At 56.4% G+C, this 26,794-nt stretch overlaps 1 protein-coding gene across 1 annotated transcript in view; it reads right to left on the bottom strand.

Annotated features, from left to right (window-relative positions):
• STRN4 (striatin, calmodulin binding protein 4) overlaps window positions 1-26,794 on the bottom strand; it is a 27,894-nt gene continuing 1,100 nt past the window's right edge. The window contains exons 2-17 of the mRNA XM_011962944.1: window positions 19,656-19,759; window positions 19,031-19,104; window positions 17,709-17,787; window positions 13,662-13,859; window positions 11,332-11,473; window positions 9,211-9,370; window positions 8,490-8,603; window positions 8,050-8,165; window positions 6,016-6,191; window positions 5,877-5,924; window positions 5,355-5,476; window positions 3,651-3,821; window positions 3,336-3,476; window positions 2,768-2,866; window positions 2,512-2,598; window positions 1-1,244 (exon numbers count right to left, since the gene is read on the bottom strand). Of these exons, the coding sequence (XP_011818334.1) occupies window positions 1,075-1,244; window positions 2,512-2,598; window positions 2,768-2,866; window positions 3,336-3,476; window positions 3,651-3,821; window positions 5,355-5,476; window positions 5,877-5,924; window positions 6,016-6,191; window positions 8,050-8,165; window positions 8,490-8,603; window positions 9,211-9,370; window positions 11,332-11,473; window positions 13,662-13,859; window positions 17,709-17,787; window positions 19,031-19,104; window positions 19,656-19,684 (1,926 nt within the window). The 5' untranslated portion in view covers window positions 19,685-19,759 and the 3' untranslated portion in view covers window positions 1-1,074. The remainder of the gene's footprint in view (window positions 1,245-2,511; window positions 2,599-2,767; window positions 2,867-3,335; window positions 3,477-3,650; window positions 3,822-5,354; window positions 5,477-5,876; window positions 5,925-6,015; window positions 6,192-8,049; window positions 8,166-8,489; window positions 8,604-9,210; window positions 9,371-11,331; window positions 11,474-13,661; window positions 13,860-17,708; window positions 17,788-19,030; window positions 19,105-19,655; window positions 19,760-26,794) is intronic.

Raw genomic sequence — 26,794 nt, 5'->3', positions numbered from 1 at the left:
TCTTACTCCAAAGGGTTTATTGAGACAAGTTTTCACATACAAGATGGGGGCAGAGGGGATGGGGGTTATAAACAGGAACCTGGAAGGGGATCGAGGGTGCACGGTAGAACCAAACAAGAGTGAAATAAATAGAGGAAAGAGTGGAGGCAGGGAGGAGACTGACTGAGACCATCACACAGTGATAACGTGGGTGGGGCAGCGCCATGAAAATCCCGTTATTTATACAGATATACAGGGAGTTCAGGGGGACCCAGGGGCCCACTCCACCCTCCATGCCCCAGGGAGGGGCATAAGAAAGCCATCTCTGCCCATGGGCGACCCCGTGGGGCGCTGGGAGGGCTGCCCTAGGAGTCTTGGGCAATCCCTGGCCTGGAGGCCATAGTTAGTGTCTGGAAAGCAGTGGAGAGGGCCAGAGGGGAGAGGCAGCCAGGCCGGGGCTCAGCTCCGAGGCTTCCGGCTGCCACCCTTTCTCCCAGCACAGCTCCAGCCCAGGTCTGGGAGGAGGGGGATGGGGGAGCAGGAGCTCAAGGGGAGAACCTGGCACCTTCTGGAGTCTTGGAAAAAGTGATCCCTAAAGACACGCAGCCGTGGCTGTGCTGCCCTCTGGAAGGCAGCTCTGATACCAGGAGTGGCTTGTCAGGGCACAGGGGGAAACCCCGAGGCCATCCTCAGGGGTGATTCCTGAAAGGGGCCCATCCCCAGGCTAGATGCTTGGGGAAGGCAGCCGTGGGGGAGGGATTCCTGGGGAAAGGGCCGTTAGCACCACCAGGCTCCATGGCAAACAGAGGCCAGGCCTCTGCACCTCCAGTGAGGCTGGGAGTCCCCTGCGGGAGAGAGAAGGGAGACGAGACTGAGCCGGTGCCTCTCAGGCCTCAGCCCCTCCCCTGCATGCCCAGGACTTCCCCAGTGATTCTCACAGGACGCCCGACTGGACTGCGGGACTCAGCACACTCGGGAGTGCCAGGCATGGGCGTGTAGGGACTCAGGATGCGGGGTTTCTGCCCTCACCTCAGCCCCACCTGCCCGGCCCCGCACCCTAGCCAGCGTGGCGGCCAGGGCAGGGCCAGGTGGGCATCATACGAAGACCTTGGCCAGGGCGTCGGCGCCAGCACTGGCAATGAGGGCCTTGCTGGGGTGGCAGGCGACGGCGTGGATGGCCTCCTCGTGCTTCTTGCGGTGGGCTGTGATCTCCTGCACGCACGTTTTGTTGTCCAGGCTCCAAAGACGCAGGGAGCAGTCATGGCCTGAGCAGGGGTCGGGGGCAGAAGGGGTGGTCACCGGGCTCCTCGCTCAGATGCAGTCCTGGAACCCCTCACCTGGCTTTGTCCAAAGGCCTCAGGGGAAGCGGGGCTCAACTCGCCTCTCTCACCCTCTGCTCATCACCTCCTGAGGCCCACCCAAAGGAGAACCCTGGTCCCTTCCTGTCCACAGTCCATCTCATTCCCCAGCATTTCCTGAGCAGCTACTGCACACTGAGCCCCGGGGCGGGAGGCGGCGGGGGGGCAGTGAACAAAACAGGCAACTCTCTCTGTCCCGCAGCCTTGATGCTGCAGCTGGGAGACAGGAAGAGAAAGAAGAAAGCAACCCAGCCGGTCAGTGTGAGGACAGAATGGCCCCAGGAGGAATGCAGGGAGCCTTCCAGGCAAAAGGACAGGTGGGAAAGGTCCTGAGGCAGAAGGCGGGGGTGGCCACAAGAGCCTGAGCAGGGGCTTGAGGGGAAGAGGGGAGAGGACAGCAGGCTGGGCAGGGCCCTGGTAAGGAGAGGTCTGATTTAGGGTCAAGAGAATCAGGCAGGGCAAAGGCTTAGCTCCCTCCACTGTCTAGTGGCCCCCAGAATAGAGCCCTGTCTGGACACTGGGCTGGAGTTCACTGACCAGCCCCTCACCCACCAGAGGCTGCCAGCACAGGCCCGCAGGCAAAGCCCAGTCACAGCCTCCAACACCACGGCCTGCGCCTCTGTGCACACACACTCACTGCTGCACTCACTGCAGGCCTCACCCTTCACCCCACAGCGACCTCCAGTCTCCTCCACCCACCTACGTCCCATTCCATCCCTTCTAAGCACAGCCGCGTTGCTGGCCTCAATGCCCTTATCCAGAGACAGCAGGATGGGAGCACAGAAGTCCCTGCAGATACCCCCAGGTAGACCTGGACTGATGTTACGAAGCTTCAATGGCCAAGTTACAAAGCGTCTGGGCGTCAGCGCCCACATCTGTAAACTGGGGAATCAAAGTACCAACCGCACAGGCTGCTTAGTGGCCAAATAAGACGATGCAGCTCCAGTGCCCCAGAGGAGTGTCCCAGTGGGCTGTGCTGCCTGCTATGGTCATCACTGTCATTCCCGCCCAGACCAGCTGCCCCTGCCCCCTATGGTCACCACTGTCATTCCCACCCAGACCAGCTTCCCCCAGCCCTGGCCCCCGGGCCCACTGAACACTCGCCTGGAGCCAGTGCCCAGGCCTCTTCCTCCCCTTCTCCCCAACCCTGGTGGGACTAGTGTGCCCAACTTACTTCCTGACATCAGGAATGCGCCGTTGGGGTCCACGGCTAGGCAGGTGACTGCGTCCAGGTGTGCAACCATGGAGTGCACCAGCTTACCTGAGGCGAGAGGGGCGGGTGGCAGGTTCCCCTCCCACTCTGAGCCTCGACTGAGAGAATGGAAGGACTAGAGGAGATGCTCCCAGAGCCTCCCACAGGGACACAAGCATCTCTGCTGCCTGCCTCTGGCCCTCCCCACCCACCGCGAGCACAAGGGGCTAGGCCTCACCTGTCCGATTGTCCAGGAAGCGGATGCCCCTGTCGTCATGGGCAGTGATAGTGAGAGGCTGGTTTGGATGACTCACCACTTGGTTGATCTGGGTTGGACCTGAAGGAAAAGGCAGGAAGAGGGAAGGATGTCAAGGGGAAAATCAGGAAGACTGGAACAGAGGCACGAGTGCAGCGTGACAGCCCCACGGCAGCCTCTGCCTGGATGTCGAGGGGGACTGGGCGAGGGCACTCCCGTCCCTGACCGCAGTGCTGGTTCTGCACAAGCAGCCCCTGGGCCCTGTTTTGGGGCTGGGGGAAGAGGAATAACAAACGTGAACACATTCCGCCACTCTACCAAGAGGGCCTGACGGAGCGGCCCTGACGCGCTCTCCCCACTCGGCTCCCCCAGTGCTCTGGCTGTGAGGGCGGGGGGCCCTCCACTGGGACCCGACTTCCTTCCTGCTCAGGGCCCGAGGGTGCAGGGGAGCCATCTGAGCTGACTGGCAAGGGGTCACCAAAGCCCCAGGAGGAAGTGGGGCCCTCAAGACACTGAGACCAATTCCCTGAGCTGATGTCAGCCCCCTTACCACTGCTGCCCCGGGACTCCAGCGTGAGGAGGGCACCGCCAGCCTCCAGGTCATACAAGACAGTGTCGCCAGAGCGGAAGGAGGCCACGATGTGGGCAGGCTCGGTGCTGGTGAAGGCCACTGAGGTTGGGACCCCGTGCTCTGAGGGCACAGGGAAGAGAAGGCTGCTGAACGGACCCTCAGACCCAGCCCTGCCCCAGGGTGGGGGACTGTGGGTGGGAGGCCTGGGGCCTCGGCAGGAACCACTCTGATAGCCTCCAGCCCTGCATAGCTCCAGGGTAAGGTGCCGGGGCCCCCACTCAGGGCCCCACTCACCGCTGGCTGTGGGGAAGGTGCAGAGGCAGGCCGGGCTGCTGCTGCTGGGGTCCCAGATGCGGACGGTGCCGTCGGCAGAGCAGGAGGCCAGGCGCTGGGAGGCGGGACTGAAGGCCAGGCCCCACACGGCATCTCCGTGGCCCTCCAGGACGTGGCTCAGCACGCTTGGGTCTGCACCCACCACAGGGAGGAAATGGGCTGTGTCAGGGATGTCAGCTCCTCCCTGGACAGCCCGGAGCCCCAGCTCTGCCAAGCCCCAGGCGGCTGGGCTCCCATCACCCATGCACCCGCTTCACGCCTGCTGCCCCTTGGAACTGTCCACCGCCAGGACAGCCCGGCAGCTGCTCACACTGCCCACTAGCTCTCCAAGGAAGGTTCTAGGGCTCCAGAAGGCAGGGATTTCCCTCTATTCACGGCTGTCTCCCCAAGCAGGGCCCAGAAACTGAGAACTCAATACAGAATTTTTTGGACTCCATTAAGGAAGAAGGAACAGCATGGCTCTGTGGCCCCAGGAGTGGCACACGGCCTGTGCTGGCCAAGCCTTGGTCCCAGCCCTGGCCCAAGCAGTCTTTTCAGCCCGTGGCCCAGTGCATGAGCTTTGCCTGCTCTCTCCAAAGCCCCCTGGTCATTCAGAGGTCCAACCACTGCTTCCCTGGTCGCTGGAGTCCACACCAGCAGCTCTGGCCTGCTGACACTGAAAGTGTGGTGGTTAATGTGGCTGGGACCGACCCTGACCTTGTGCAGGTGAGCCTGTTCTCTAAAGTCTGTCCTCCCCTTGAGAGGAGACAAAGACCTCTGAACTCTGCCTGGACAAGGTTGAGCACAGGGCCAGGTACATGATCAAGAGGAGGCAGAGCCGGGTGCAGTGGCTCACGCCTGTAATCCCAGCACTTTGGGAGGCGAAGGCAGGTGGATCACCTGAGGTCAGGAGTTCGAGACCAGCCTGGTCAACATGATGAAACCCCGTCTCTACCAAAAATACAAAAAATAGCTGGATACGGTGGTGCATGCCTGTAATTCCAGCTACTCAGGAGGCTGAGGCACGAGAATCACTTGAACCCAGGAGGCAGAGGTTGCAGTAAACCAAGATCACACCACTGCATTCCAGCCTGGGCGATAAAGCGAGACTCTGTCTCAAAAAAAAAAAAAATGTAGCAGAGAGCACATTTTTTTGATGTGCTGTGGGGGGACAGATGTTGAACAGGAGTGACAGTCTGGTCACTTCCCTACTTAGCTCTTAGATGCTCCAAAGAGAAAGCCCCAACTCCCTCCAGCCTGGCCTAGCTAACTCCACCTTCTCTGCTTTCTCTGGACATGCCCTCCCCCTAACCACGCAGAGACCCTGGTGGATCCCCACACACAGAGCACACGGCATGGCAGAGCAGAGGCTGCCAGGGCCAGCCACACCTGTGCATGGGCTGCTCCCAGCCTGGGTGGTCCCAGCTCTGCCTTCTGGACACCACCTCACATGATTCTCAGGCAGCTTCACCACCTCCTCCCACAGCCATCGTTCCCAGCCTGGCTGGCTCGTCCCTCAGCCACGCACTGCATCTTGCTGCTCACAACACAGCAGACGGGGGAGCCATCACACGCACTCCCGAGGCCTGCAGTGTTGGGCAAGAGGTGGACGCGACGTGTGCGTGCGTGGAGGGGACGGCCAGGCCCCAGCGGATGTGAGGGGAAGGCGGGCGGCGTTGTCCTCACCATAGCCATCGTAGGGATCCATGCTGAGGTCTGGAATCTTCCAACTGTGGATACAGGCGTCTGCCCCTCCACTGTAGCAGTACTCACTGTTGCTGCCCATGGCCACAGCCAACACTGGGCCCCTGGAAGGGACAAAGACACGGAAAGGGGGACAAGCTCAGAGCCTCCCCTGGCCACAGGACCGAAGTTCCCTACTAGCATTCTTCAAGGATAGCCAAAAGGAATTCAGCGACTGGGGCCCTGGCCATGCTACCTGGACAAGCTGCCTGTCCCCTGCCCTCCCCCACCCCACCTCCATCTCCTCCCCTGAAGGGCTGTGCTGAGCACTAGCTGCCAGGGTATGTGAAAGTCAGCATGGAGCCCCAGGAGCCAGGGCTGTGTGTATCATGGAGGTGCACAGGGACTCAGAGCCCCCTGCTGTTCTGCCTCCTGCCATGTGCCTCCCGGGATGGCAGTGAGCGGGTCAGGGGTCAGGCTGCATTTAGGACGAAGTTTCTAGCAGGCTCAGGGGCACCTCCCTACCTGTGAGCTCGGAAAGCATGGATAGGTTCCACATCTAGCGCCGCGTTCCTGTGGGATGACAGAGGAGCCTGATGTCACTGAGACCCTGTCACCCCCATCCCTAGATGCCCCTACCCCCGGCCGAGTTTGCTGCCCTCACTTCTTGGCTGTGACCGCCTTCTGCAGGTTCCAGAGCTTGAGTGTGCCGTCCTCGGAGGCGGTGAGCAGAGCCGACTGGCTGTGGTGGAAGGCCAGGGAGCGAATGCCATCGTAGTGCGAGCGCAGGGTGAACTTGGGGTTCCATGTCTTCTTAAAAGCATCTTTGCTGTCAGACAGCTGGGGTTGGGGGTAGCTGCCTCAGTGTCTTCGCATCCATCCCAGCAGTCATGCAGACACTGACACCCAGGGCTTGAGGCCCCCTCCCTTCCACCCAGATGACCCTGGCAGGAATGGCCTCAGAGCCTGGGCTCCAGCCGGGACCTCTCCCCTTCCTCTGCTGGGCGGAGTCTCCACACTCGCCCAACAAGTCCTCACATTGTGCTGGGTTCTGGAGAGGCAAAGGTGAGCCTGACCCCTCGGGGTCTTGCAGTTGAGACAAAGGGGAATAAGGGACACAACTGGACCATTCCACAAGTGTGAGGGATCATGAGCCATGAGGAGGGCAATCAATTAAAGATGCGCAGAGAGACATCGGGCAGCTGCCCTCCTCCCTGGGGGCCACCGAGGCTTTCCTGAGGAAGCACGAGCCAGCAGGACTTCACCAGATAAGGAGAGGGCCCTGGTGAGGGAAAGGGCCCGTGCAGAGGCCCTGAGGCACTGAGGCAGCAAGGACGGGCCCAGGCCTGAGAGGTCAGTGGTACAGGCTGCGGAAGGCAAGGAGAGTGGCAGGGGATGAGGCAGGTGCTGGGTGGTGAGCCCCGGAGGAATGCGCATTTCACCCTAAGAAAAAGCCTGGGAGAAATGAGGAGCTGAGGAACTGTTTAGAGCAGGGGAACGCCATGGCTTGTTCCTGCCACCCCTGAGAGGCGCAGATTAGGAGCAGGTAAAAGTAGCCACAGACCAGGCGCAGTGACTCATGCCTGTAATCCCAGAACTTTGGGAGGCCTAGGATGATCATTTGACCCCAGGAGTTCGAGACCAGCCTGGGTAACATAGGGAGATCCTTTCTTGAGAAGCAAAAAAAAAAAAAAAAAAAAAGTAGCCTCAGCGAGAAAGGTTGAGAGGCCAGGAAGTCCCAGGGGAGATGAGGGCATGGAGACTAGACACGTGACCATGAAGGGAGAGGCAGTGCACAAGTGGGAGAGGTGTGGGGGCCTCTGTCCGCCATGCTGCACATGCCCTGAGGAACGGTGGGAGAGGTGTTGGGGCCTCTGTCTGCCACGCTGCATGCGCCCTGGTGCCGCTCACCCAGCGGGGGACCCAGAGAGGGCCAGGCTCAGGAGAGATAATGAGCAGAGTACCAGGTAAGCCTCAGCGCCATGTCCCGAGATGGGCTCCCAGCTGACAACCCTGCCTCAGCCGTCCCTTCTGTCACAGTTCTTTAGGGCCAGAGGATCTGCTACTGAGTGGTCCACTCGCCCCCTCCCCTAGTGGGGCTCAGAACACTGTTCCTCCCCAAGATGGAGTGACACCTTGGGGCGTGCAGAGGGACCCCATGGCACGCTCCACTTCTCAGGCCTCTGCTCTGACCCCACTTCCTGAATCTCACAGCAGTCACCCCCCGCCGAGCCTCGCTAGGGTCACCAACACCGGAGATCCCATTCTGTCACAGTAAAATGTGCACATGCACTCACACCAAAAGCTCCCAGCTGGCCAAAGGCTCCCAGATGCCCATCCACATATCTCAGGCCTGGAACATTTCATTTCAGCCCAACTGCCCATTCATACGAGACTGGCCTGACTTGGCAGAGCAGGGCGTGGCTAGAGGTCATCTTCCTGCATCCCAGATTAAATCACCAGGGTGGGAAGGGCACTGAGTGGTGGAGCCATGGAACTGTGATTAAGACACGGGCTCCAGAGTCTTCCAGGCCCTGCGCCTCGATGTCTGCAGTCAATTCCCTCCACTGTCTACATCTGCACCCCTCTGTGAAACAGGATGAGCAGGGCACGGGTGGCACCCAGTCAAAGCTTGCAGGGGCTGGCCCTGGGCGCAATGCCCAATGGGGACAGTGCAGGGGGCACCCGGAGAACTTACATCGCAGCTGAGGTCGTTGTCGTTGGTGACGGTGAGATCTGCCAAGTCCCCCAGGCTCACCTCCCCGCCCCCGATAGTGTCCATGATGAAGACGTCTGAGGAGAAGCCAAAGGAACCTGGTAGGGGGAGGGGAGGGAGGGGCAGAGAGGGCCAGGGAGAGAGAGAATGACAGAGAGAGGCAGAGAGAGATAAAGAGCAAGAGAGAGAGACAGGGAGAGGACAAGATGAAGAATCACAGCTGGAAAGAGACAGAGAGACAGACAGGGCAGGACAGACAAAAAGAGAGGGAGACAGACAGACAGACGAACTTTTGGGGCAGGGAGGCTGCAGACTGGAGGCTGGGCCTCGACCCTGAGGACACAGAAGCCCTGGGCTCAGCTCTGCAGCCTCCCTCTGCCATGGGCCCGCAGGACTGGGGCCAGGTGGGGGATGCCTCTTACCTTCGTGTGGCCGGGGCTGGGGTGTGCCAGGAGGCGGGCCGGTCACTTTTGGGGGCAGCCCATCCACATCACGCAGGTCAGCCAGAATGCCTTGGAGTTTGACCCGACGGCTTTCTGCAGGATCAAGGCATAGGACCGGAGTCACCCAGCAGTTCCAACCCAGTCTGGCATAGGTGACGCCTTCCCCGCACTGAGGGCCCCCTGCCACTCTGGGGGGCTGTGAAGCTCTGGGCCCGGGGGTGGGGAATGGGCAGAGGAGAGGAGGTTGACTGGGCCCCTCCTTTGGGCAGTGGGCAGGTCACTGCCTTGCCTAGGCCTCAGGCCCCAGCCATCCATCCCACGTGACCTGAGAGCCCTCCTAGCTGGGAGTCACAGGACAGGGAGGAAGACGTGGCCCTCCCACCTGCCTCTCCCCCACTGGGTCCTCATCCTGTTCTCTCCTTGAGGCCAGCCAGAGCTGGGCACCCGCCCTGGAGGGCTGGCAGCCCCACTTCAGGAAGAGCCAAGCCTGCCTGCGTCTCCACAGGGATTTTCCAGGGAAGGGGTGAGGGGCCGGCGGCCACGGCCTGGGCCTCCTGCTCTCCCTGGCTACCCTGCTCTCAGGAAACATATCCGTCCGGTGGAGAGACCCTGCACAGGAAGCGGCTGCAGGCAGCTGGGCCTGCTCCCACTCCCTCAGCCGGGAAGGCAAGCAGGAGCTGGCCAGAAAATCTTAGCTCACCCAGTTCGTGGGGGCTGCCATCCACAGTGCACCGCCGGGGGTCTGGAGCCCCTTCCCCATCCTCTCCTGAGCCCAAGAAATCAAACTCATTGATAGCATCCTCGGAGTCGTCTTCCTCGTCCTCATCTTCCATTTCAGGCACCAGGGCCTTGGATGGGAGCTGGGGCATGGAGAAAGCCAGACAAGTCAGGGGGCCTCCTGTCCACAGACTAAGCCTCCTCAATGCCTGGGAACAGATAAGCTGGGGCTCTGGGCCTGTCTCTGCTCATGGGGCGGCCTCAGCTGCTAGCCAGCTGCCCTGCAGCGCCCCCTGCTGGGCCTTGGACAGCTGCTACCACTAGGGCCGGTTGGCCTGAAACCACCCTCACGCAGCCCTTGGCCTAGCCCTGGCTCAGCCTGCTCCAGTTCCCCAGGACGCTGCCTCGGAAGAAGAAAAGTCAGATAATGCAACAATCTGCCTGTGGGGACGGCAGATATGCACTGGTGTCCGTATGTGAATATATGGAGATGCAAACAAGTGAGGACGAATGGACCACAGCACTGCAGCTATAAACACAGCATTGGCTGCTGTGCTGGCACAAGAGCAAATTCCACTCACTGAACGAGCACTGACTACACCTTGCAGACACGACTTGACTTAACCCCCAAATCTGTGAACAGCTACCGTGAACACTGTCATTATCATTCCCACATTACAGGCCAGGAGACAGGCTGAGTAGCGGGAACCCACTTGCCCCAGGTCACCAAGGCCAAGCTCTGCCCACCGTGAACTGCTCCAGGGCGTGGCTGGCCCCTTCCACATGTCAGCCCCCCAGGCTGAGTCTGGTGACACCTCGCGGGCACCACTAAGGGGCCAGGCTCTGAACTGCATTGGGGGGGACCAGAGGGAAGGGACACGGAGAAGACCTAGGGCCAAGGTTTATTCAACACTTGTGGAAAGAATGGGGAAGGGGAGGGTTTACAGACAGCATGCCCAGAAAGGCAGCGGCCGGGCTTAGGACTCCAGAGGAAACCACCACAGGTGCTCTGAGGGGCACACGAGTGGCAAGTGTGCTCTGCCAACAGTGCCTGGAACCATGAGGGCTCCACCACTACCAAGTGCCACCAGCGCCACCAACTAACCCCTAATGAGCACTTGGGGGAAGGCCACCGTGCAGCTGAGGGCTTCCTGGGCACCAGCTCATGCTAATTAAATCCTCAACAACCCAGACACAGGGACTCAGCCCCATCTAAAGGGTGAGAAGACTGAAGCCAAGACAAAGAAGCATGGGCCTGAACTCACACAGCTGGCCCAGGGCCGCCTGGGAGCCACGGGCAGTCCCCTGGGTTCCCAGCTGGGCCTCGCTGGAGGGCTGCTGTGTGGAGACGGAGAGTCCTACCCAACCAGCCAGCCCCAAGGGTGCGGGCCTAAAGGGGTGCAAACACCATGGATGATTCCTGATAGAATGGGTGGAGGAGTGGAAAAGGACTAGAAATTCTCAGAGGGGCAGGAAGGACCAAGCGTCTGGACCAGGGGCCAGCATTTGAGACCCTGGACTCACAGCCCTCCTGCTCTTCCCTCTAGGCCTCCTGCAGCGCCGCGGCTCCGTGCACACCACTCCACTTGGAGTGTGACTCTGTGCTGAGCCACACTGGGGACACCGGAGATGGAGTGGAGGCCCAGACAGGCCCAGTCCCTCCCAGGGAGGGGTCAGGAGGGATACAGACCAGACAGGGAGGATCCCACAGTGGCCAGGGCCAGGGAAGGGAGCCCAGGGTGAGTCAGAAGGCTTCCTGGAGGAGGGGGTGCCTGAGCTGAGTCTAAAGGAAGAAAGGAAGGGGACCCAGGCAAAGGGACCGCTAATGGGAAGCCCAGGGCTCAGGGAAAGCTCCGAGGCCATCTCCCACAGGTCCCTCCTTCATGGGCACATGTTCCTGCCTCCACCACAACACGTCCTTTTGCACGTGACTATTTACAAGGCTGCTGCTGGCCACAAGCTCCTCCAGGCCAGGGCCTGTGTGTCTCTATAACCCTGCTGTCAGCACACACTGCAGCCCCTGAAGGCCCAAGTTGACTCTGGGAAGGGCCTCGATCAGGTCACACCCAGGCCAGGCTGTGCAGGGCACAGAGGAAGGGCTCACCTTGACACGCTGCTTCTTGTGCTGCACGCTGTCCAGCTCATCGTCCTCATCACTGTCCTCGTCCTCGCAGTTCTGCAGGAAGGGGATCTGCCCCAGCACTGAGCCACCCAAGCGCTCTTTGCCATCTTTGCCTGCCGCGTTCCTGAGGAAGACAGCAGAGCAGAGGAGGCATGAGTCCTACCAGGTGTTAAAGCTCAGATGGGAAGGTGCCTGCCCAGACTTGGTGGCCAGAGCCCAGACCCAGCTAACCCTCAAAGCCCCGAGCAGCCTTGACTCTGGTCACACACAGAGCCCCAACCCCAGCCTCTGCCCGACAAATGCTCATTCCAACCGGAAGCCTCACTCAGACGGCAAACGGAGCCTAGCTCCTCACTGACCACCGACCTGAGTTTCAGAGGGCCAGCCCCCAACCCTGGCCACAGATCTCCATCCTGTGCTGAGTCAGAAGGAAAGCTGGATGAGAAAGTGCCACTGACTCAGCATTCACCATTCCCACAGCCCAGTCAGACCACAAGGGCAGGTCAGGCAGGAGGCAAGCATGTCCTGCAGGAAAAAGGAAACGGCCATTCTACAAATGCTCAGCCATTCTACAAATGCTCGGCGAGGCACTGAAAGCCAGCCAGCCTCTCGCAGGGAGGGGCGCCGGCGATCCCTACTATCCAGGAGCCTGCACTATCCCCAGCAACAGATGGGACTCCTCCTTCCACCTCCTGGCTTCCAACTTCATGACAAGTTAGAGCAGAGGAGGTATTGACCCAGCCTGACTGCGGGAAAAGGCAGGGTGGAATTCGAAGTACAGATCGATGCAAAACATTCCCCCTTTCTGCCATCAGGTTGATGCCCTGGAGGTCTTGTCAACTGCCGGTTACCAATGGCTGCAGAGGTCACTGCAGATGTACTCTCTTGCCTCACAGGTGCCATCCCCAGAGCTCCACTCTTTCCACAGAACACTCGCTGCACTCGCAGGGGGACACAGGACTCCATTCTCACAGGCCTTCCTCCCACAACGACACTGACATGCTGCACGGGCTCAGCCTCCTCTGCTTCCTCCTCCTGTTCCTCCCTCCAGCCTCTAAGCGGGAGAGCACCTGGGCAGTCCTCAGATCTCTTCTCTGCACCATCTACACTCACTCCTGCAGGCACGGCAGACGGCCATGGCTTTCCAAAGAATGCCCATGTGCTTGTTCAACTAGAGCTATGTTTAGGGGTCAAATGCCCCCGAGCTCCAGACGAGCTCTGCTTCTCCACGTGGAGGTAAACAGGCCCCTCACACTTCACACAACCTCGGCGGCCCCCAGAACTTCCACTCCCAGGCTTCCCCGTCTCGGAAGGTGCTGCTCCAAAGGCTCACACCAAACCCTGGAGTCGCTTGTTTCTTTTCCTCTCCCCTTAGCTGCAGTCCTTTAGTGTCGACTGCCCAAAGGCCTCTGGGGAAGATGACACCTCTCACCTCGCCACCGCTAAGGTCCTTCAGCTCTGTCCAGGACATGGACGCCATCTCCTAAACTGGTGCCCCCCTGCCTCCTCTGTGACCCTCCTACAGCCCTTCCTTCTCAGAGTAGATCAGGTACGTCAGATTCCATCACTCCCGTGCTCGAAACCACTGGCTTCCCACAACCCTGAGTTAAACCCAGACTCTATCCCAGTCCAAGGCCCTGAGTTACTGACTCCTGAGACCACAACTTCCCCATAGCCCATGCCCCGCTGCCTGCAGCCATGCCGGCCTCATGCTGCTTCTGTGCAGGCTGCGCCTCTCCTGCCTCTGAACCTTGGGGTTCACCGTGCCCTCTGCCTAGCACATTCTCCTCCCAGCCACTCGTGTGGCTTACCCTCCATTTAATGCCCACAGAGGCCCTCCCTGCCCACCCCCCAGAGAGAAGCACATATTGGCCCTCGTGGTCTTCATCGTGCTTAGCATCACCTACGTGGCCTCACTTGTTCTGCTTAACTGACAACTGCTGATGACAATGAACAAGCCAGAGCTTCCTGAGGGTGGCGACCACATGTACTCCACTCCCTGCCAGCAAGACACCCAGGGTCTGCCTTCAGTAGGCACCCCACGCGACTGAGGAGTGGGCAGGCCTGAGTATCAGGACCGGGGCAGGGCTGGAGATGAGGCCGTGGGGAAGTGTGTGGAGGGTACCCAGAACAGAATCCAGGGGAATCCCAGAAGTGAAGGCTCCGAGGGTTTCGGAACAAGGGAGCCCACGGCATACTCCAGGAGGAGGGGCCATCAGGGCACCCAGTGCCATCAGCTGATGCTCTGACCCTGGCCTTCACCAGCAGTCAGGAGGAACAGAGAGACATACCTGCCAGGCCCGAGGGCTTACCTCTTTATCTGCTCCTCGATCTGTTTCACCAGCAGCGACTCCCCGCCACTAAGCCCCGCAGGGCCTGGTGGAGCCCTGGGGGTCCCTTCACTCGGCTCTACTGCCCCGTTGAGCTCCAGCGAACGGCCCAGCAGGGAACGGACGCGCTTGGACCGCATGTCGAGGATGGTGTCTGTGTAGCCCACCTCTTCCAGGTACCTGCAGGGGTGCAGAGCCATGCGGGGTCAGACATCCCCCGGGCTTCTTCATGTACTGCAGGTGCCAATGCAAACTGAGACAACCTCGTAAGGGGCCACTTAAGAGCATACACCAAAATCTGACATAAGCACACCCTCGCTCCAGCTGTTCCCCGTCAAGGCTATTTCCAATGGAAGCCCTTGTACACACACACACTGCTATGTGTGAGGGTGCTCCCTGCACTGCCGTATGGGGAAGCTGAAGCACAGGGACCAGCCTCAGCACCCAGCGACAGGGGCTGTGTCAGCAAATGACCCATAGCGCTGCGAGGCAGAAGATCAACAGGGCAGAGCCTTAAGGGAAGCTGGCCACGGTCAACAGCAGAACGAAAACGCTAAGTTCTATGATCCACATGATGCCAATGTTTGTAGAAAAAAAAACAAAAAGGCGTTAATGTGCATAAAGCTTACACCACACACAAACACACGTTTGTATTATGTCCCCCAAGAGGCCTAGAAAGATCCATAAAAAACGTAACAGCAGCGACCTCTGGAGAATGGGATTAGAGGCGTAAGAGGAACTTTTGCAACTTACTCTACTTACTTCTACAAATGAGCACTTATTACTTCTGCAATTTAAAAACTGAAGCCAGCTGGGACTGGACTAAAAGTAAAAAAAGAAGAAGGAAAAAAGAACAAAAATCAATTTGGGGTATTTGCGGCTTCAAAATACAGAGACAACAGTCCCTTGCTAGCCCTCAGGAGGCTTCCTGGCCAGGAGACCTTTGCTGTTCCCTGTCCCTTCGCAGCCCTGACCCTGCCTCTCGAATGTTAGGCTGCACACACCTGTATGTACGTCTCATCCTGTGCACCTGTGTGTGTCTGAGGCTCCTATCTCCCCATCAAGAGAGACAGGGAAGCATGGGGCTTTAAAACTCGGCACTGGGGGGCGGACTGCCCAAGATCCCGCAAATTAACCATGCAACCTTGTGTAAACAGATCACCTCTCCGCATCCCAGTTTTCTCATGAGGGGAATACTAGCATTATACCACACAGAGATCTCAGTGAGGAGCCAACAGGTGGAAAATGTTTAGCACAGTGCTAGGCACACAATAAGTACTTGGTAAGTGTAGCCTGTTAGTATTACTATTATTGTTTTAGGGTTATTGTTTGCACACACTTTAAGCTAGCAACCCCAGTTCCAGATATCTAACTTGAGTAAATCAAGGATATGCACAAATGCCTTCCTGATTTTTATCACATTGTCTATAATACTAAAAAATTAAAAGTAACCTCGACAAAATATAAGGAACTGGCCATGGAGAGTTATGGTTATCTATATGACAGACATTACATGTTGGTTTTTTTTTCTCCACAGGACCAAAAGAAGGAAATTATAAGGTCCTCAAAATGATGCAACATAACTAATTTATATGGAAAGATGTTTGCAACGCTTAACGGTGAAAATAAATCCCAGCTTTTATAAAATATATAAGCTGGGCTGGGCACAGTGGCTCACGCCTCTAATTCCAGCACTTTGGGAGACCACGGCAGGCAGATCACTTGAGGTCAGGTGTTCAAGACCAGCCTGGCCAACGTGGTAAAACCCTGTCTTTACTAAAAACACAAAAATTAGCCAGGTGTAGTGGCACACGCCTGTAATCCCAGCTACTTGGGAGGCTGAAACATGAGAATCACTTGAACCCCTGAGGCAGAGGTTGCAGTGAGCTGAGATTGTGCCACTGCACTCCACTCTGGGTGAAAGAGCAAGACTCTGTCTCAAAACATTAAATAAATAAATAAATAAATAAGTAAATGAGGCCAGGCGCGGTGGCTCAAGCCTGTAATCCCAGCACTTTGGGAGGCCGAGACGGGCGGATCACGAGGTCAGGAGATCGAGAGCATCCTGGCTAACACGGTGAAACCTCGTCTCTACTAAAAAAAATACAAAAACCTAGCCGGGCGAGGTGGTGGGCGCCTGTAGTCCCAGCTACTCGGGAGGCTGAGACAGGAGAATGGCGTAAACCCGGGAGGCGGAGCTTGCAGTGAGCTGGATCCGGCCACTGTACTCCAGCCTGGGTGACCAAAAAAAAAAAAAATAAGTAAATGAAATACATAAACTGAGCAGTGTGGCTCATGCCTGTTGTCCCAGCTACTCAGGAGGCTGAGGCAGGAGGATCTCTTGAGTTCAGGAGATCAAGGCTGCTGTGGGCTGTGACTGCACCACTGTACTCCAGCCTGGGTGACAGAGTGAGTTTATTAAGATAACAGAGGCAAAAATACACAGCCATGGAAGAAACTGAGCCCATATATGGCAAAATGTTTATAGGGGGATGAAATTTTTTGAGCAGAGGAATTGTGAGTGATCTTTTTTTTCTTTCTGCTGTCCTATTTTTTAAGTTTTCTAAAATGCACAAATCTCTTCAGCAATTAAAAACTAATAATTTGAGGCCGGGTGCGGTGGCTCACACCTGTAATCCCAGCACTTTGGGAGGCCGAGGCAGGCGGATCACCTGAGGTCAGGAGTTCAAGACCAGCATGGCCAACATGGTGAAACCCTGTCTTTACTAAAAATACAAAATTAGCTGGGCATGGTGCTGCATGCCTGTAATCCCAGCTACTAGGGAGGCTGAGGCAGGAGAATCGCTTGAACCCGGGAGGCAGAGGTTGTAGTGAGTCGAGATCGCGCCATTGCACTCCAGCTTGGGCAACAAGAGCGAAACTCTGTCTCAAGTAATAATAATAATGTAATAATTTGGCCAGGTGCGGTGGCTCACGTCTGTAATCCCAGCACTTTGGGAGGCCGAGGCGGGCGGATCACTTGAGCTCAGGAGTCTGAGAACAGCCTGGCCAACATGGTGAAACCCTATCTCTACTAAAAAATACAAAAATTAGCCAGGCGTGATGGCACCTGCCTGTAATCCCAGTTACTCAGGAGGCTGAGGCAGGAGAATCATTTAAGGTGGAAGGAGGCAGAGGTTGCAGTGAGCTGAGATCGTGCCACTGTACTGCAGCCTGGGCGACAGAGCAGAAACTGTCTCAAAAAATAGTAATAAATAATAATAACATTAATAATTTTCTGGTTCAAACATGGTGAGTTACTGTGATCATTCAGTCAATCACAAACCTACTTACAGATCTGCCCTCTCCCCACTTCTCACTACAGCATTTGATTAATTTTTTTTTGAGATGGAGTTTCGCTCTTGTTGCCCAGGCTGGAGTGCAACGGCACGATCTCGGCTCACCGCAAACTCCGTTTCCCAGGTTCAAGCGATTCTCCTGCCTCAGCCTCCCGAGTAGCTGGGATTACAGGCGTGCACCACCACACCAGTTAATTTTGTATTTTTCGAAGAGATGGGGTTTCTCCATGTTGGTCGGGCTGGTCTCAAACTCCCGACCTCAGGTGATCCACCTGCCTTGGCCTCCCAAAGTGCTGGGATTACAGGCATGAGCCACCACACTGGCCTGATTAGTCTTTAAAAAAATAATTAACAAATAAAAAATAATGTAATATTACCCTTGGGGAATAAAAAGCCACACTTAATAAATCTTCACAAGGTATTGAAAAAAAAAAAAGCCACACAGGACTCCTATTGCCACTGAGATTAAAAAAAAAAAAAAAAAGCCACAGAGGCGTTCAGGGACACATTCCAATGGGGCGTCCCATGTCTGCCTTCTGCAGCGGGTTTCCCTCCCTCTCCCCAGGCCAGGCTCCGCCCACAGGGTGAAGGCCACTCCAGCCATGGCCGGCTAAGATTCTGATAGTTCAGCATCCCCACTGGGGACACAAAAGGACTGTGGAGCCTTTGGACTTCTCTCTCAAGCCAAATGTGCCATGTGTCCCCAGCCCCACTCCCCCAGCACACTCACTGTCGGAGAAGCTGCCGCCCCTCCTTCCACACCAGCGGGCTGTTCTCCAGGGTGACCGATTCCACGGGGCCATTGGAGACTGGCGGGTGAGAGAACGGAGGCTGTCTTAGTCAGGCCACTGCCACCTACCCATCACCTCCTCCACCTTCCTCACCCCTCCAACCCAAATCGGTCACTGTCACGGGTCCTGTGGCATCACTTCCTGAGTGTTGGAACCCTGCTCTCTTCCCCTACGTGGGGATGCCTCCTCCTTGAAGCGGTCCTCATCTCTAGGTCTCCTGACTGGTGGTTTCCCAACCTGGCCCCCGACAAGATAAGGGCTTTATCTCACAACTCTGGGCGAGCTGTCATTTTCCTTCACAGAAAGCTGGCCTGGTTCTGAGAGAAGGGCCGACTGGGTTCAAGACCGCCTCTGCCCCATCCCAGCTGTGTGACCCTGAGTTAGTGTAAGCGGTGTCAGTTTCATCCTCTGAGAAATGAGCTTAATGATAACAGCATTTCCCTCTTGGGAGTGCTGAGAGGATGCAACGAGGTAATTTGCTTAGTATTTTATTCAATTCTTTTCTGGGCATCTACGTTGTGCCTGGCTAGGGACCTGGGCTACCCGGGTAAACAAAGACCTGCCCTTGTGGAACTTCCGTTCCAGTGAGAAGAGCTGGCAGCAGGTAATGACCATCACTATCAGCTGAGCATACAAGGTCTTCTCAGCTTGCCTCAGCCAAGCTTCCCCTCACCCGGCCCGCCCTCCCACATCCCCTGCCCTACAGCGTTTGCCCAGTCACAGTGACCGACTCCCTATCCTCTAACTCTTTCAGTGTGCGTCTCTGCATCTGTGCTCTCTCCCCTGACTCTCAGGAGCTTAGACTCTAAGGGACCAGAGGGTAGGAACCACGTCTCCCGTGCTCTCTGCTGTATCCCTGACCTGTGATACAAAGCCTGTATCCCACAAATAAAGTCTTTTTTGAATGAACGACTGAATGGCAACCCTGTTCAAACGCCACCTCCTCAGTGACGTCTTCCCCTGCTTTCCCGCACCATCCGCAGCGCTCTATAAATAGTCCTGGCGCCCACTCCTCGCAAAGGGATCCCGTGAGCTGCTCGTGTGTCTGCCTCTGTTGCACAGGGGGACGGCAAGCAGGACTGGCCCCCAGGGTCCAGCACAGGACCTGGCAGCCCATGGGGAGGGCTCTGAGAGTGAGAATCCGCCCCTTCCCAGCCCCAGGGCCGTTTCTGCCTTCTAAGGAGCAAAGTCTTCCTGCTTCTCCAGCACACTCAGCGTCCACCGGAGGGCGCCGACAGTGCGAGCATCAGAGGGTGGGTACCTTGTTCGGACACATCTGCCTTCTTCTCCCCCTGGTTCAGGTCTGTACCAAACTTCAGTTTATGATATTTGGCCCTAAAAGAGCAAATGATTAATGAATAAGAGATGCAGGAGAGTAGACAGGGTCAGTAGTTACCTGAGGAATCCGGAATCCCAAACCCGAAATCACAGGGCCTCCCACAACCGGTCTCCTACCAGAGGCTGAAGCATCCCCCACACCCCTGGCCTGGTGGAAGAGACCACTGCCTGGAGTCAGGCAACCTGAGACCCCTAGTCTCAGGGGTCCTTGAAGAAACCATCAGCCCTTGAAACCCCAGTTCCTCATCTGAAACAGGGTTAACAATACCCGTTAGGCTACTGGAAGGGGTAAGGGATAACCGAGGTAAGGACTATACGATATTTGGCGCACAGTGGGCCACCAGCATCGTGAATATTGTTCCTGCTGTCTAGCCGGAATCCCACCTACTCTGTCTTGTTTCTCCCCTAGAACCTTATGGTACTGGAATGATGGAAAAGAATGTCGACCCCAAATCTCCCTCAGCTGGAAGGAGGCGTGGCTGGTGGCCTCCTGACGCTGTGCTTGAGATGGACCCAGAAGGCAGGCCCAGGGCAGGACGAAGGCTCACCTTTCCTGCTTCAATGCATACTCTAGCATCTTGATCCGCCGCACCAGGTCTGTCTTCAGATTCTCCTGCCCTTTCCTCTCTCCCTGGAGGAAGGCCACCTGAGCCTGAGAGGGCAGACAGGAGGCAAATGAAGACAATGGGGCTCAGGCTCACTGCCAGGGTGTCCGTCACTCATCCAGGTATAGTACCAGCCCACAGCCACCCCACAGTGATGGGCGGCAGCCACTTCCTCAGGGCCCCCTGCCACGTCATCCACAACAAGGGCCGAAGGGGAGCCCTTAAACCCTGAGATGACAATGGGGCCAGCCTAGGCCTCACTTGCTGGCTGCCTTTCGAGGGAAGTCGGGTCAGGGATGGCAGTGGAGAGGAGGGTGGGCATTCACTGCCCTGGACTCCCCCCGACACCCTCTGGCAGGTGCTGTCCCTAAGGCTACTGGTGGAGGTGGTGTCCCACTATTCTTACCAGAGCATCTGTCTCTGGGAGGTGTGGGAAGCTACTTCTGGAGCTTTGGGACAAGAGTGGGTGGCTCGGCTCGGCTCCGCTCCCGCTCCAATACAAAAGCTTTACAAGTCAAGCCCGCTGTGGGACCAGCCATCCCACTGCATTCTGCCCAGGGTGTGAGAGAAATGTGCCACAGACACGACCCCAGGTTCCTGCCAAGCACTTCACACCGTCTGCTGGCTTGAGCTGCCCTGTCTGCTCCAGTCTGTCAACAACTCATTTAGAGACACTGGGCCCACTGCCCTCCAGGCAGGATCCTGGCCTCTGACCATGGTCCAGAAGCCCTTGTGCCAAAGCCCTGGCCCAGGGCTCATCTCTGGCTTCTCCCCAAGCACCCCACCATTCCAGTCCAGAACAGCCAGAGCTCCAGGCCCAACTTAGACACTTACTCGCTACATGATCTTAGGCAGGTCATCGGCCTCCTCTGAGCCTCCATTTGCCCCTCCAGAAAATGAGACTCATAAGAGTGCCCTCCCCTCATGTGCTAGCTTCTGCTCAGTCCAAGGCCTGGCACAGAATAAAGACTAACAAATGCCAGCTTCTACTTCTCTTATCACTTTTATTCTCCATGTACATTTTTTGCAAATCCGAAATGGGCCCAGTTCCTTACAGGAGGCAGCATCCCTTGGAGACCCCAGATCAACTAGAAATGTCTGTGGATTGGCCAGTCACAGTGGCTCACACCTATAATCCCAGCCCTTTGGGAGGTTGAGGTGGGCAGATGACTTGAGGTCAGGAGTTCGAGACCAGCCTGGGCAACATGGTGAAACCCCATCTCTACTAAAAATACAAAAAACTTAGCCAGGCGTGGTGGTACACACCTGTAGTCCCAGCTACTTGGGAGGCTGAGGCAGGAGAATCGCTTGAACCTGGGAGGTGGAGGTTGCAGTGAGCTGAGATCCTGCCACTGCACTCCAGCCTGGGTGACAGGTCGAGACTTTGTCTCAAAAAAAAAGAAATACATGTCACCAGTTACCTTATAGAAAAGAACCTCATCTGTCTGCTTCGAGAATGGGATTTTTTTTTTTCCCTCTTAACACTTTTTACTAACACATATGTATATAAACATCCAAGGCCAGATAGGGAAACTACTTATATGACATCAACATCTCTAAAGCGTGAGTTTCCGTCCTTCGTGTATCTTCTCGGTCCCCCAAATCTACTCTCGGAATCACTGGAGAAGGTGTGAGGAGAGGCGGACCGACCACCAAAGACAAGCCCTGACTTTCCTCCTCACTCTCTTCCCTGCCCGCCTGGGCTTTGGTGATTGATTCCTCAACCTCCCGGGGCAGTTCAGTCTGCTGGGAACCTACACCTTGGTCAACACCTGCCACTGTTTGGTGACTGCCCGCACGCATCAGGTGCCCCAGTAAGGCACTGGGCAGTAACAGAGGAGCCACGTGGTTCCTGCACCCACAGGGCTCAGTCCCGTGCAGGAGACAGGCATGAGCAGCAGCTCACACGCAATGTGACTAGACCCCGTTGCGGGAGTGAAGGATGCTATGGGAGGAGGGACAAGAGGCAACAGTTCAGCTAAGGCCTGAAGCTGAAGAGAAGTTAGCCAGGGGAGGGAAGGGCCCTGCTGGCAGAGGACGGAGGCAAGGGCAGCACAGTGGGCTTAAGGAACTCTAAAAAGGCCAGGATGGCTGCTTCAGAATGTGTAAAAGGCTCAGGGAAGCCATGGAAGGGTTTTAAGTAGAGAGAGGTAACCGATTCGCATGTTACAAGGGCAGCCCCAGCTAAAACATGGAGAACTGACGAGGGAGCAGGAGAGTGGCAGAGCTGGACACAGAGACCCCCATCACAGATGAGGGCAGTCCCAGAAATCCCAGGACAGAACGGCAGTGGCCTGGACTAGCATGGGGGCACACTGGAGGTCTATCTGTGGGGGTGGGAGGTGGAGTCGGGCATCCCACCCAGACCTGTCACTGGTTGGGTTCCCCCTTCATCCCTCTGCTGCCTCATTGGGCCCTGGTCTCCCTCCTCCTAATGAGGATGTAAGGGTCTCAGCCGCCCACTCTGCTTTGCTGTCCCTTTTCCAGTGCCTCTGGAAAGAGAACCAGAAAGATGTGGTTGGAGCGTCTCAGGGAGGTGGAAACCCAACAGAAACGGGAAGTGTCAGTGGCCAGTCCTTCCCTCGCTGCAGATGCCAGCAGTCCCCACTGGCTGCCAGGTCTGCAAGCGCCAAGGGCTGTGGCAGGCCTGAGAGTCGGTCCAGGATCTGGAAGTGCTGCTCACCACTGCTCATCACACCCACCCACTGCCACTCCCTCTGGCCAGAGCCACAGAGCACATGCCCCCAAAACCTTCTGACACCTGGCAGCTACTGCCTCTCCGCCCCTCCAGCTATTCCCAACAAAGGGACATCTAAAGGCTTCGGAGGAGTCCTAGCAATTCAGTCCTCCTCCCAGGAGCTGATGCCTCTCTGAATTCGCTGCTTCCTGTCCCAGCTCCCTGGGAGGAGTTCCCGTTTCGTGCCATCTAGCCCTGCATCTCCTAAGGGGCTCCTTCCCAAGCTTCAACAGCTGCTGGCAGGGATGAGCCCCCAGGAAGCTGGAGTGGGAAGGGGACAGCTCCGCACATTCTCTGCTGGCACCGCACTCACTGCAGCTCCCTGTCGCTGCTCCTATACAAATCTCCAGTTCAGATCCCTCATCAAAAGGTCCCTCCCATCCTCAAAAAGCTTCCCCTCTCAGAGTTGCCACAGAACAGGAGCAGAGCCACACAATAAATTGTGCATGAACATCTACAGTTCTGCTGTCCCCTGCACGAACAAGCTTCTTCTGCCAGCCTGGAAGTTTCGGATGGGCAGAAACTGCATCACCTACTTCTCAGAATCCCCCACCTAGCAAATGGCTGCTCATTATCAGACTGAAGCTCCATCACCTTCCTGCTCCAAACTTACGGCGCCTACTGCCAGGACCTCCCGAGCGGCTGCCTTCCCTGCCATTCAACACACATGTACCAAGCACGGTCGCACGGCAGGTCTTCTGCTAGGAGCAGCTGTATTAAGCTCTTCACAGAAAAGTTATTCAGAGTCCATGAGGAAAATCTGACACTGCCCAGGTCTTAAGGGATCTCACGGGGGAAGTCACACTGTCCGTTAGTGCTAAGTGTTCAAGTAAAGGTGTGTAAAAGAGGTGCCGCTGATGGGAGAGTAAACTGGTGGGTCAACGTGGCAGAGTCGATCCCTGTTTCTTTTTCTTTTCTTTTTTTTTTTTTTGAGATGGCATCTCGCTCTGTCACCCAGGCTGGAGTGCAGTGGTGTGATCTCGGATCACTGCAACTTCCGCTTCCTGGGTACAAGTGATTCTCCTGCCTCAGCCTCCCGAGTAGCTGGGACTACAGGCGCCTGCCACTACGTCCGACTAATTTTTGTATTTTGAGTAGAGACAGGGTTTCACCATACTGGCCATGCTGGTCTTGAACTCCAGACCTCGTGATCCATCTGCCTCAGCCTCCCAAAGTGCTGGGATTACAGGCGCTAGCCACCGCGCCCGGCCCAATCACTGTTTCATAAACACATCCATTCTACTATTCCAGTCATCTGTTCTGCTTCATACTCGCACATGAATAAGGGGTACTCACTGCAGCCATGTCTGATGGGGAGAAAAACTAGAAAAAATCTAAAAGTCCACCAACCAGGGTCAAACTCAATCAGCTATGGTGCAAACATCCCATGGGACGCTATGTAGCTATCAAAAAGCGTAAGAAAGTGTTCTCTGTGCTGATATGAAAGAAAACCAAAACACATTATGTCACAAAATGATACATACAGCAGTAGTTCATCTATTACACAACCACAATAACTCTTCTCTCTCGGGAGAGAAGAGCAAGAAAGGGATGAAGAAAAAGAACTTTCCTTTTTCACTCACATATATATATGTGTATACACACACACACCCCTCTGAGATGTCTGAATTGTTACTACTGTAACAATAAAACAAAAGTGCAAAGTGACAGTGCTGGCACCATGCCAGACACTAGTTCCTCTCGAACTTCAAGAAGGGTCATTAAGTGAGGCGATAAACATCTTTTCTCTCATCAGCCTCCAGGATGAGAAGATGGTGTGGTGGGTGCTGTGCGGTGCACTGGTGCAATGTCCCAGAGGCCAAGATTCAGTCCAAGCTCTGCTATGACTGCTTGGGTGACCCTGGGGAGGCCACTACGCTTGCCTGAACCAATTTTCTCAACTGTACTGGGTAGCAGAGAGGTACAGAAAGTCCACCGATGGTCGGGCATGGTGGCTTACGCCTGTGATCGTAGCACTTTGGGAGGCCGAGGCAGGTGGATCTCTGGCGGCCAGGAGTTCGAAACCAGCCTGACCAATGTGGCAAAACTCCCATCTCTACTAAAAATACAAAAATCAGCCAGGCGTGGTGGTGTACACCTGTAATCCCAGCTACTTGGGAGGCTGAGGCAGGAGAATTGCTTGCAACTGGGAGGCAGTGGTTGCAATGAGCCGAGACATGCCACTGCACTCCAGCCTGGATGACAGAGTGAGACTCTGTCTCAAAAGAAAAAAAAAAGGTCCACAGACGAGCCCTTCCGCTCATCTGCTGGAATCCTAGATAAATCACCCTCTCAAAACCTCCATTTCCTCATGATTCTTTTTTTAAAGGCAGGGGGAATATCCTTTACCTTCCCAGAAGGCCACAAGAATGAAATGACAGTACTACAGTGTCTACAGTACTTGATACACAGCTCCAGACATGGTATGTGCTCACTAAATTGCAGCTGGTGCCATTATTGCTGAGTGAGGTAATGACACTGCCTCTGCCTACATCACGGGGCACTGAGAAGATCTGATGAGATGTATGCTGGGAAAGAGCTTCGGAAGTAGAGAGTGGGACACAAGTGAGAGCAGTTACATAAGGATTCTGCTCCCACCCCAGCTCCAAGCCTCAGCCACCACAAGTGAGGGCAGGCGGAGAGTTACTGGAGGGTCTTTACTCATCCTATGAACAAAATGCCGTTTTTGTTGTTGTTGTTTTCTGAGACAGGATCTCACTCTTTCGCCCAGGCTGGAGTGCAGTGGTGCAATCATGGCTCACTGCAGCCTCAACCTCCGGGGTTCAAGCAATCCTCCCACCTCAGCCTCCTGAGTAGCTGGGACTACAGGTGCACATCACCACGCCCAGCTAATTTTTGTACTTTTTTGTAGAGATGAGGTCTTGCTATGTTGGCCAGGCTGGCCTGGAACTCCTGGGCTCAAGGGATCCTCCCACTTCAGCCTCCCTAAGTGCTGGGATTACAAGCATGAACCACCGCACCCCATCTCTATCGACAAAATTCTCATCAGTTATTTATTTGGGTGCCAGCTTCCACTAGATAGAAAACGGCAAATCGGAAGGGGAAATGTGGGCTGCTACAAGGAAGTACTAACAATTTCTGCTAATAATAACCCAGTCCAAGCATCTTCAGATTTCCAGTGGGCCATTCCTGATCCCTTCAAATCCGGACATCTCCATGATCCTCCATTCACTGCCAATGGACCTGACGCTCCACGAGACCACAAACCCCAGCCCAACTCTTCAGACTCTTCCATACATCAGCCCGGAGCACATCCCTGTCCCAAGCTACCCCACAAACCATGAGGTCTTTTCCCAGAACTTCCACAAACATATCTCCTTCCCCCCAACCCCACCCTACCCCCGTTCTCTCTGAGATGCCTCCTCATGTTGCCTTTGGGCTCTACAAAATTCTCCCCCCTAAAGCATCACCCCAGGGTTTCACACCTAACTCGTCCTCATTGGCACCATCCCAGGACCCTCACCTCCATACTGGACATGCTCGACACCCCCACACTCCAGTTCAGGGTTCTCTTTCTACATCCTACACATACGTCCCATCTCAGTGCCATCGCGCCCACTCCTGCACACCCCCAAGTGGAACTTCCACTCTCAAGTTCTCCCACCCAGGCTCCTAGGGTACATCTCCTGCTCTGTCCACACTTCCACTCCAAAGACCCCTTCCCTGCACTCTGCAGCCACACATGTCCGGGATACCCAAAGTTTCCCCTAAGAGGGAAAGGCACACACTTTCATCCTGGACCCCTCGAAACCCTCTTCCCACTTCTCGGGTCCTTACACAGCCATCCTTCCATGCCCACTGTCCAGTCGCCCCGAAATACACCCACCCCAGGTTCCCGGACTTCCTCTCCCTAACTCCTCCCGGTTCCCCGTCTGGATCCGCTCTTTCCCAGCGTGTCCCAAGTCCCCTCTCGGACGCTTCCACTTCCCACCTGCACCTGGCTAGGGCCATGGTCGGGGTCGGGAGTCCCTCTGCGCCCGGCGAGCTTCTGCTCACTCCCACAGCAGACTACTCAGGTCTTTCCCAGACCCCTCCAGCTCCTCTCCACACCCTTTCCCGAGTTCTCTTGGGCTCCCCTCCAGGGCCCGAGTCGCCTCTCTCAGGAGCCCCGCGGCCGGCGCGCTCAGTTCCAGTCCCAGTCACACTCCCAGCCAGTTCTGGTACCTCTGTCCCTCTCTCTCGGCCGGTCCCGGTGATCCCTCCCACCCCCGGTCCCTCCACTCCCACCGCGGGCTGTCCCGGTCCCCTCCCACCCGGGGTGCCCTCAGGACACCCCTCGGACGGCCCCTCACTCGCCCTCCGGGATCGTCGCGGTCCCCTCCCG

Source organism: Colobus angolensis, unplaced genomic scaffold (assembly GCF_000951035.1).
Source record: "Colobus angolensis palliatus isolate OR3802 unplaced genomic scaffold, Cang.pa_1.0 Scaffold60, whole genome shotgun sequence".
Classification (NCBI taxonomy): domain Eukaryota; kingdom Metazoa; phylum Chordata; class Mammalia; order Primates; family Cercopithecidae; genus Colobus; species Colobus angolensis.
Note: the sequence above shows the minus strand (reverse complement) of the source record. Positions and strands in the feature narration are given on the sequence as shown.